Genomic DNA, 10,742 nt, shown 5'->3' with positions numbered 1-10,742 from the left:
TGGACAGAGAGTGGGAAAACCAAGTGTCAGTGAGCTTCAGCCTCGTCGACAACTCAGATCCGATCTAGGCAATCACCCGTGTGAGACGGCATCAATGTGTCAAAGTCTCAACCATGTTGATCGCATCATAATCCCCCACCCCGAATCATGCTCGACATGGGCAACGTACTTATGTAACTCGAGCAGTATATATCACCCAGGTACCTAGGTACCTGACAAGTAGCACTCCAATACCATGCAATACCATGGCAGAGTACTATCCCCTGAAGACAAGGTCCCCCCTTCCACAAGTAACCAACGTGGCTGGGCAGGCTGGCTTTTTTTGGTGGGACATGGGATCCGCACAAGGAAACTCCCTTGGTCGCTCCCAGTTGGTTGGAGGGGCGGAAAGACGGAACGTCATGTGGTGTACGTCTCCAGGATCCCAGACGGGTGTCAGAGCCTGGCGTCCAGATGTCGCCTCAAAGCAAGCGCTGCCTCTTCTGCTCGTTCTTCTTCTTCTCCATCATCATCTTCATCATCATCTTCTTCTTCTTCTTCTTGTTCTTCTTCTTCTGCTGCTGCTGCTGCTGCATCCTGTTCTTGTTCTTCATCTTCTTGGCCTCTGGCTTCTCGGCATAAAACCGCCCATCGTGGTCGCTGGCCAAATTCAACGACTAACTAGCTGCATCACTCCACTCTTTGCAAGCCATGCAAAATGTCGGTGTGCAAAGGGACCGGAGTGGTAATAGCTGGCAGAGGGGGCAAAGCGGGAAATAGTTATTCTGGCGAAAACCCAGGCTTCGGCACGCTTGGGCGGCATCTCGGTAAGCCGACCGACATCAACAAAGAGGGTGCCGCAGCAGAGAAGGGTAGGCTGCTGCTCCATAGACAACGACATGTAGTTATTAGATAGAGAATTAGTGCGACACCAACCATGGTGGACTGACTTGCGACCACGATATCCCATTTGCCAGGGAGCGGAGTTGACCCTGCATGTGCCCTAAGCGGATGCGTCAATATCAGACGGCCCTGCCAGACGCAAAATATAGAGCCATGGAGCCCAAAGACGACAACTTGATCCGTCTTGAGCTAACTTGATGAGGGGTGCCTGTTACCTTACTACGGAGTACCATAGTAGAATATTATCGTCGCCCATGTCTAAGACCCTAGCAAAGCTTCGTTGGCGTGTGGTGCTTTGTTCTGACTGAGTGGCGCCCATGTACTTACTTCCTTACTTAAGTACCTAAAGTAAGGACGGAGTAGTTATGGAGTAGGCAGTACCTATTAGCTCTGTCCTTTGTCGCCCGCCAGGGTTTCCTTCTTGTCCAGGGCTTTTTTTTGTGCTTCTCCTCTCTCGCCAAATATTCCTGTGGAGGGCTTCGCCAGCTTTGCTCAGAGCTCTGACATCTGGCATTTCGTTTCGTATTGGGACCCCGAAACTCCCTTTCATTATTTGCCCGGTTCGTCTTCGAATTTCGATTTTTTGTTGCCGTCTTTCCAGCCGTACGACATCTCATCACCGTACCTCATTCCCCAAGGATTGAACAAACAAGGCAAGTAGACTTAATTTAAACGAGAGATTGCCCACTGTCAATGCTACCCGGCCCCATCATCCCGACGCTCCTCTGAAGGAACAAGCTCGCTTCTCAAAAGGCAGTACAAAAGGTACCGATTTCGGGGATATCAAAGGGCAGCAAGCCATTCCCGGCTCTTTTTTTCATACTCGGGAGTGTTTTTACCCTTTGCCAAGCACAGACAAATTCGTCTGCGCTTAGCTTCCGAGGATCCTCATGGCCACTCGCGTCGTCGCGGCCTCTGCGCTGAAGGTGGCGTTAGACCATCAACTCCCGACTTTTAGGGTGGATTCAATGTTGGTGCGGTACAAAATCAGCGACGGTTTGAGAAAGACCAACCACCGCTAACAAGGCAGCACCCGAGCCGGGGCCTTTCGCGCGTGCGTCTGCCCCTGTTCACCTTATGTCTGAAGACGCCATGGTGGTTTGGCCCAGACCCTGGTGCCCGTCCACACAGCAGATTCTCGGAGCCTCCAGAGACTGGCCGCCCGCCCATCCATCCAACCCATCCATCCTGGCACCCCGCCTCCCAACGTGATCGTTGTCGGATCTGCTTCTCGCTCCCGCCTCGCGACTTGGGCTGACCATTCCTGCTTTCTTTCTATGTCTTTAGGTGTATAGAAACCGATTTCGCTCTGCCAATCTGGCGTGTACGAGTCCTGCGTTTGCCGCTCACCATGGATGACGTGCGCTTTCGTTCGCAGCACTCGCCGCGGAACGAAGCGTCGATGGCCAGTTTCGTCTCGCCCCCTCGCAACGGCGGTCGTATTTCCCAGCAAACCTCTCACGACCAACGAGGAAACATGCCACGGAGATTCACGGCCGATTCTAGCCGAGTGCCTAGTGTTTCGTCAATGAATGCGGCGTTGACCTCACCCCCAAGGGGACTGGGGTTGGATTCCACCCCGGACTATAATAACGTGAGTCTCTCGGCGGCCTTTTGCGTAGGCCAGCTGGCCTCAGGCTCCCTTGGTTCTTCAATTCAGCTCTGTGGTACTTCGAGTTGATTTGCTGACCGAGTCGGTTATAGGCTTTACATAAAGTGCAGCTTGTACGTGGCCCTTGGACGACGGCATGTCTTCCGCAGAAAATATCAAGCTGTGCTCGGTGCTACTGGCCTGCTTGCGTAGCGATATTCTCCATCTTCTCGCACCGAACCGTCACTGAATCTTGCCACAGATAGAACAAAAGAAACTCGAGTATGAGAGGATTCGTGAACAGAGAAGACGCTTCGAGTTGGAGATGCAAAGACTTGATCAGCAGCAGCGCCGCGAAGCCCAAGAATTGGCGCAGATGGAGAAGGAAATACGAATGACAGGACATCAGTCTGAACCGACGACACCTCCAGAATACCGGGACAGCTCTGGATTTCCATCTATATTCTCCCGGCCCAACCGTTACTCGACCTCGAGCCTTGCATCCCCCCCAGGCTTCAACCGTCCCGCTCGATCCGGATCGCAGCTAACATCGCCACCATCTGGATCGACGCAGCAGAGATATGGTTTTGACGACGGAGCAATGCCCTCTCGCTCAGACCCGAATACTCGACGTAACAGCGATGACGAAGAAAAAGAAGAGGCCGTGCGACAGGACCCGACCAGTCATAGGTCCACAAATGCGTAAGTAGAGATAGCCTGCGAAATCCGTCTCATACTGGGCCTTCTCGCCCTAGTCCGACCAAGGTCTTTCTATTTGCTCCCTCTGGACGCTACTGTTATACATTGGCATCCATTGTCTGCCTCGAGTGAGGCTCTTACTTTTTGTGGTGCCTGGCGTCTCCTGCCGTATAGCGAGTGGTCACGGTTGACTGTTGCTGCCCACTTCTTTGGGTGTGTGCGATTTATGATGGGCCTTATTCCTGGACAGCGTGTGCGTTGGAGCTTGATGTGCACGCCTGGCAGTCAACGTGGTTGTCGAACTGTGCTAAGCAAGTGTGGGGATTTGTTACTGGCTCTCCTTTTGGGCGGGAGTAGTTGAGGCGTCTATTCGTTTTTGACCCTTCTGGCCAGACGTGGTTTATATTTGCTAACGCAGTCGTTTCGGGCCAGCTTGAACCGGTACTCGATGCCCGTCACAAGGTCGCGTAACGGATTATATGATATGAACCTTGACCAGACCAATACAACCCGCTTCCTATTTGGAGACGACGAGCCGAATTCGCTGCCCCGAGGCCGCACCCCTGACGACAACTTCCCCACTCTCGTTCGTCGGGAGGATCAAATGGTAAGTGGAGACGGCCATGGCGTTTTTTCTCTTGTGTTTTTTTTTGTTTTTTGTTTTTGTTTGTTTTTTTGTTTTTTTTTTAAAAAAAAAAAGAAGAGGAAGAGGAGGAGGAGACGAACAAAGGAAGTGCGTGCTCGTGAGTGAAAGAATTGCTGTTGGCGGTTTCGCAACATGAGCAAGGCTTCGAGTCGATCCATCCAGTGCTCAGGCGGCATTATGATGCAGAAGCAGGGCGAAATCAGCTTGTTCACGAGCTCTTGGGAGGCCTGAAGGTGAAGAACGAGAGTGCACCTGAACGTCGAAAATCAACAGGCGGCAAACCACAGACCACAACTGGCAACTCGCAAGCGACAGCTGATGACAGCCGGCGACAGCTGGGCAGCGGCACTCGGACTTTCAGTCACTCACAGCTCCTCATGCTCCATATGCCACCACATGTCTCAAATACTCGGCATTTGCAGTTGCAGTGCCCCAGTGCTCTGCCTCTGCCTCTGCCTCTGCCTCTGCCTCAGCGTCGGCGTCAGCGTTACCCTGCCTGCCTGCCTGCCTGCCTGCCCTCCGCAACAGTTGGAGCCGCACGGCCTCGCCAACGTCTCGTCTCGCCTCTATTCAGCAGCTGCATTGTCCCTATTCTTCACTCTGCCCTCGCCGCGCACGCAGTTTGTGCTCGCCTCTTACCCTTGCCCCTGGCTTCAGCAGCTCAAACAGCCTCGAGTGCTTCGCGTCCACATCTTTTGTATTGTTATTTCACTTGAAGTCGTCCTTTTGACCGCCGCCTTGTTTTCTGACATTTTGCGCTCTCTTTCAGCTCTCTGCGTCTTCAGCTGCACTCGATCTTGCCCTGTCCCCGTCTCCTAATCCCGAAAAGTCCAACGGCTGGAATCGTGTTAACCGTCACCGCCACCAACAGAGCATGTCAGCGATCAGCGGATCGTCGTCTGGCAAGTCCAACGAAGTCCACACCATCGGCAGCCGACCTCCGTCTTTGCGTCATTCCCTTGATCTCAAGTATATCTCGGAGAGCCCAGCAGAGCCTTCCCCCGTCGCCATGTCACCTCAGAGCAGCCATATGGCCTCTCCTCCTCGCCTTCAGAGCTCTTTCTCTGCCAACGACGTCCCTACTGTCAAGAACACGTCCGGACCGTCCATCCTGTCAGGCAATGCCAATAATCACGCTCAGCAGCATTTTCACAACCATAATGCCAGCATGGGCCGCATCCCAGCTGGAGCCATGCCTTCACGCCATACCCGTGAGCTGTCGAGCGACAACGGCATGAATAATGTAGGCCGCGAGCAGTCAAATAGCTTTCAGTCTATCCAGTCCGCTCTGCAGGCGAGCGCTGCCCCCTTTGGCCCCAGTCTCACCAGCGCAGTCCAAGTGAGCTCGGCCACCGCCATTTCTGGCCCTTCGACCGCAGCCCCAACCAACTCTTTCAACACCTTTTATACACCAAATGGCTACGGATCAAATGCAACCAACTCGAGCGGCAGCTTTGGCATACCAATGCTTTCTGCAGGGATACAGCAGCTCAGCATGAGCGGCGTTAACGGGGGCAACATGTTCCCCGCTCAGAACTACACGGGATACGGCTCCATGTCACCATACAATCAGGGGGCCGGTCAGCCACGGGACAGTCAAGCCCGTGTCATCCAACATAGGCATCAGCTTGACAATGAAGGTACGTAGTTGTGCGCTGGAAAAGCTTTGTCCTCTAGCTCCTGACGATGTATCATGTAGCCATGTCTCGCTATCAAAACATGCCTCTTGAATCATTTCGAGGACAAATTTATGAACTGTGCAAGGATCAGCACGGCTGTCGCTATCTGCAAAAGAAGCTCGAGGAACGCAATCCCGAACAGGTTCATATGATTTGGCTCGAGACCAATCAGCATGTCATCGAGCTCATGACGGACCCCTTTGGTAATTATTTGTGCCAAAAGCTCCTAGAGTTCTGCAATGACGATGAGCGCACTGTTTTGATTCAGAATGCCTCTCAAGATATGGTTCGCATTGCGCTCAACCAGCATGGAACGCGAGCACTGCAGAAGATGATTGAATACGTGAGCACCCCTCAGCAGGTGCATCTTATCATTGAGGCTCTACGATTCCGCGTGGTTGAGTTGATTCAGGACCTCAATGGCAATCACGTCATCCAGAAGTGCCTGAACAAGCTTACATCACTCGATGCCCAGTTCATCTTCGATGCCGTCGGCAACAACTGCATCGAGGTGGGCACCCACAGACATGGTTGTTGTGTGCTGCAACGCTGCATCGATCACGCTTCTGGCGAGCAGAAGCCGTGGCTAGTAGGTCGAATTACAGAACACGCACGCATTCTCATACAGGACCCCTTCGGCAACTATGTTGTCCAGTACATTATCGATCTGAATGAGCCAAGCTTCACTGAGCCTGTGGTTGCCATGTTCCAAGGCTGCATCAGCCAGCTTTCACGGCACAAGTTCAGCTCCAATGTCATTGAGAAGTGTCTGCGGTGCTCCCAGGCACCATCCAAGGACATGATTGTTGAAGAGCTGCTTGCACCTCAGGAGATGGAGCGGCTACTCCGTGACTCTTTTGCCAATTATGTTATTCAAACCGCTCTCGAGTTTGCCACGCCTCACCAGAAATATCGTTTGGTTGAATCGATTCGACCTATTCTGCCACAGATTCGCACGACGCCTTATGGCCGTCGTATTCAAGCCAAGGTCTCGGCTTACGACAACCGCGGAAGCGCAGCCTCCAGTGGTCAGGTTACACCTGCAGACAATACCCAGGGCCAGATTCCTCTCCGTCAAGGCCACAGCCGAGGCATGTCAGGAAATGCTGCAATGCTGTCGAGCAATGGCATCACGAATGGGGGGATGGCCGGGCTCGGATCCAATCAAGGTGTCCGTCAGAGCGTGGCACCGTACTCCAATAACGCCGTTCTGACAGTTCCTCCTCCAACAGGGTCAGCTTCTGTTCAGCAATCCCAAAAACAGCAGCAGCGACAGTCTCAGTTCAACCAAAGAGCACCAGGTAGCTTCATGCCTCCGCACTCTGCGAATGCGTCTGTGGATGCCAGCGGCGAGAATCGCTGGGTGTAAAATTCTTGATTTCTTTCCCATCGCATCGCCACCTAGACACGATCCACTTGTACCAACACGCGCCATACACAACAGTTCTTCTTGGTTCGTGTCCATAGATGGCACTCGGCTTCTCATGCCGCACGCTTATGAAACATTTCACGACTCTTTGTATTGTGGTTTCATCGTCATAAACACATCACGAGAACGCCATTGCCTTGTTACTTGCTTAGCCTCCAAGTTCCGATCTGCACAGAACCTGCAAATCGTGCTCTGCGTGTACATTACTAAGGAAGGGTGTTACAGAAAAGTGGAAGAAGAGAGAGAGAGAGAAAGAGAAAGAGAAAGAGAAAGAGAAAGAGAAAGAGAAGAAAAAGTTGACTGGCCAGCCTTGCCAGCACTGGCAACAGCAGAAGGCCACATCTTGTAAGCGTACACTGATTGCCCATGGCGACGAAGCTTCATCATCGATAGAGATGACTACCAATTCTTGCGGACCTGTCACAACTTGACGGTATTTTTTACACTTTTCCCCCTTGTCATTTTTGTCACCTTTTTTTTCACTTTTTTTTTTCCCCACGCCACTTGTTGTGGCTTCAACGAGTTGCGTTTGATGATTTGTTTCGATTTGAGCTCAGTGGGCGAGAAGCACCGGCAGTAGCTGCACATGCCGAAGAAGCGCCAGGGGAGCAGACGGGGTACATGGCCGGGGTTTTTTGCATGGCCGTTATGACTGCCTCACGACTGTATAGCGGCTTTCATTTTCCTCTACACTTTCTTAAATCGCCTGATCTGGGTTTTTGGCTGGATTGGTGAAGGGGAAGGGAAGGATGATGGTACTCGATGGGTAGTTGAATGGACGGTTTAGGAAGTTTTGCTTCAGGTTTTATGCATGACTCTTTGTATGATCTCGAGAGGCTTTTTCAGAAAACCAAATACATGACAGTTGCTCTTGCTGCTAATCTATTCAGTGAAGTCGTTCCACGAAATACGTCGTCGTGGGGGGCCGCCGGCAGGGATTGATTGTAGAAGGCCGTTTTTCCTTGTGGAGAAGGCAGAAGATGACGTTTCAAGTTGGGCGTAGTCAATGGAGGACTCAACAGCAGAGAGGTGGCACAATTTTCACGTCTGCCATGGGCGGCAACATGGCCCTCTTCTGTCCTATTTCAATCATGCCTAACACCACCAGGGTAAAAATCAGAAGAGTGGTTACATCATCGTGACGAGAATACGACAGCCAAGTCCGTTGCAACAAGTTTTGTATAAAAAGAAAAGCTACCAAGTCATCATGGCGGCGCGTTTTGTTATCGCTGAGGCCCATTGACCGAAAGTCGCGAGCAATTCCCACCACGTAATGCCGAAGACTAACCGCCCCAAACAAGCATCCACGAGCACGCTCGGTCCGCCGCACCCGCCAGTTTCCCATTCAGAAACGACGCTGTGCGGTACGCGGACGGGACGCCTATCGGTAGCGCCACAGGGAAGTGGTGTTGTGACGCAGCCACGTCTTTCTGCGGCCGGCCTGGGTCTTGTTGTAGCGGTGACCCTTGTTGAGGCCGCGGGACTTCTTGCCGGTGGCGGTGAGGCCGCGGGCCTCGCGGTGCTTGTGGACGGGGTTGACGATCCAGTTGATGCGGGGGTCGATGCGGATGGCCTTGTGTTGGGGGTCGACGAGGATGACTTCGTAGTACTTGTAGGTGGAGTCCCGGTTGATCCAGTACGAGTTGAGGACGCGCAGGTTGGCGCAGCGGCGGCCGACGCGCTCCTCGGCCGTGGCCTTGAGGGATCGCTGGTACTTGAGCTGGTTGACACCTTGGTTGGTAGGCTTGCCTGTTTGCACAGTTAGTATGAAGGTGCCGCCATGAAAGACCAAGTGGGATGGATGGGTGGTTGGCTGAGATAAAACATCGAGGCGAGCAAGCGCGGAGGGGAATGGTGCGGCGGTGCACTGAGTCCTTTGCGCCTCTGCGCGTCCTACGGTGCCCATCTCGGCCTCCATCTCGATTCTGCGTTTTCCACGTACCATAGGTGGCGCCCTTGGGAACAGGGCGCTTGCGGCCCCCGCGGCGGACGCGAACGCGGTATATGACATAGCCCTGCTTGGCCTTGTATCCGAGGCGGCGGGCCTTGTCGGGGCGCGAGGGACGAGAGGCGCGGTGAATGACGTTCAATTGGCGGTACTATATTATGCACTCTCAGCAAAGGTTCAACGAGTGTATAGCACAGACCGAGCGGCCGGATAGTTCGAGTCTCTCCATCTCTCATTCATGCGGAATATTGAAACGCCCTCGGACATTTTGTGTTCCTAGCCACTGCGAACCAAAGATGCGTAATTTCCTTGTTTCGGCGGCTCGCAGTGGGAAGTGGAATCCACAAAAGTTCGACGGCGACGGAAGGCATCGAGAGAGTAGCAATGGAGAGACGTCGATCCCGTTTCGCTCGTCCACGATATGCCATTTATTGTAGTTGCGGTTCGGGCTCAGCGTACTTCCCAGCAGCGCACTCGGAGAAGGAAGCGCATCACATCGGACTGCTTCTTCTTCTGAAGTTCCTCGACGTATTTGAGGGCACCCATTTTGGCTGTTTAAGTAGCAACAACGTTAGCTCAATTATTCTTGAAATTCGCCTTTACTTTCGAATGAAGAAGGGCAAAACATTTATCTGTAGAATAAATGATAAATGCTACCACCAGGGGGGGGATTGGGGCGACAAACCGATTTGTGAGGCAAGATTCCTGCGGTGGGTTAGTCGTGGTAGGAGCAAAGAGTCGAAATTTCCCCCGAGGAAACTTGCACGATATCCAGGGCCGGGCGGTAGTTGAAAATTGTGTGAGCCAGTTTGTGTGGGCTAAGCGATGCGCTAGTCTATATTGGGGGCTGGTTTGACGTGAGCTGCCCCGCAATGCCCTGGACTTCACAGATTGACCATCGAGACAGCTGACTCATCAGCTTTCCAGACAAATGTAGTTACTTGGTACCTAAACGTCCATACGCAAGTCTCGGGGTTCCATCTAATAAGAGTGCATTACTAGCAACTCATCACTTCTTGATGGTCTTCTTCTTCGCTTCCTGCTCTGGCAGCCTTTCATTTGGATAGGTCCCGCTGAACTTTGATAGTTCCTTGATATGATAGGATCTTTTACTGAGTACATCAAAAACGAACCCCAATTTTAACGAGTAAACGCGTCCGCTATGGCAGAAAAGCAGCAATGCCGAGCATGGATTGTAAAATGCCCTTTGTAGCATCGCCCCAAGTTTCCTCCGTCGTTGGCGGCCACGTTTCCTGGAGTAGCTCGGATGCAATTTGGTCAACATCTTCGTTTCCAATGTTTGGGGGAGCTCTCGAACCGCTCGGAATGATGCTTTGCTCAGCATGTTTCAAGCAATGTCCCATGAGGCTAGTGTTCAGCAGCTGCAGATCCGTGCCATCTTGCTCCCATCGTACCCAGGAAGGCATTCGAATATCGCACCCACGCTTGCTAATTTCTTCATATTCCTTCAACAAAACACGTAGCCCGTCCAAGGCACGCGTTGCTTCATGATAGGGATTGTCTTTATTTCCAGATGCCTGTCCCGGGTAGGTACTACAAGCGTGAGGTAAGATCGGAAGCATGTCACCGCGGAGATTCTTGGTTGCCAATTCCTTAATGTTTGCTTGCTGATTCGGAGAACTAGAAACATTAGCTCATGCTGGTGTCAATTTGGTATGAATTTCTTACGATCTGTGGCAGGTAATGCTGCTCTTGATTTGCGTCTTCAAGTCACGAGCTGCGTCCTCCAGATCTCGTCTAGCATCCGGGGTACTTATTGTAGCCTTCCTGGCTACCCGTGGAAAAATTCCACTACCAAGTTAAAAAGACACCCAGCAAACCATTTTACCAGGAGTGTTTGTAGCCAT

The 10,742-nt window shown here is 52.4% G+C and overlaps 4 protein-coding genes across 4 annotated transcripts; 1 reads left to right on the top strand and 3 right to left on the bottom strand.

Annotated features, from left to right (window-relative positions):
* Window positions 1-435: 435 nt before the first annotated feature.
* Window positions 436-880, bottom strand: MAM_06231 (uncharacterized protein; the record flags this gene model as incomplete). The annotated part of the gene is made up of 2 exons (XM_040825029.1): window positions 436-639; window positions 662-880. 2 exons carry the CDS (start codon window positions 878-880, stop codon window positions 436-438), a joined length of 423 nt encoding a protein of 140 aa, XP_040676935.1.
* Window positions 881-2,233: 1,353 nt separating this feature from the next.
* On the top strand, window positions 2,234-6,866 carry MAM_06230 (Armadillo-like helical; the record flags this gene model as incomplete). Its single annotated transcript, XM_040825028.1, has 5 exons — window positions 2,234-2,476; window positions 2,736-3,175; window positions 3,605-3,779; window positions 4,588-5,458; window positions 5,518-6,866. The coding sequence occupies 5 exons, from the start codon at window positions 2,234-2,236 to the stop codon at window positions 6,864-6,866; spliced, it is 3,078 nt and encodes a 1,025-aa protein (XP_040676934.1).
* A 1,441-nt stretch (window positions 6,867-8,307) lies between these two features.
* On the bottom strand, window positions 8,308-9,420 carry MAM_06229 (Ribosomal protein L15e; the record flags this gene model as incomplete). Its single annotated transcript, XM_040825027.1, has 3 exons — window positions 8,308-8,675; window positions 8,869-9,025; window positions 9,334-9,420. The coding sequence occupies 3 exons, from the start codon at window positions 9,418-9,420 to the stop codon at window positions 8,308-8,310; spliced, it is 612 nt and encodes a 203-aa protein (XP_040676933.1).
* A 614-nt stretch (window positions 9,421-10,034) lies between these two features.
* On the bottom strand, window positions 10,035-10,742 carry MAM_06228 (uncharacterized protein; the record flags this gene model as incomplete). The annotated part of the gene is made up of 3 exons (XM_040825026.1): window positions 10,035-10,515; window positions 10,564-10,666; window positions 10,724-10,742. The coding sequence occupies 3 exons, from the start codon at window positions 10,740-10,742 to the stop codon at window positions 10,035-10,037; spliced, it is 603 nt and encodes a 200-aa protein (XP_040676932.1).

This window comes from Metarhizium album (genome assembly GCF_000804445.1).
Source record: "Metarhizium album ARSEF 1941 chromosome Unknown scaffold_19, whole genome shotgun sequence".
In the NCBI taxonomy this organism is placed as follows: domain Eukaryota; kingdom Fungi; phylum Ascomycota; class Sordariomycetes; order Hypocreales; family Clavicipitaceae; genus Metarhizium; species Metarhizium album.
The sequence above is the reverse complement of the archived record's forward strand: the minus strand, read 5'-3'. Positions and strand labels throughout refer to the sequence as shown.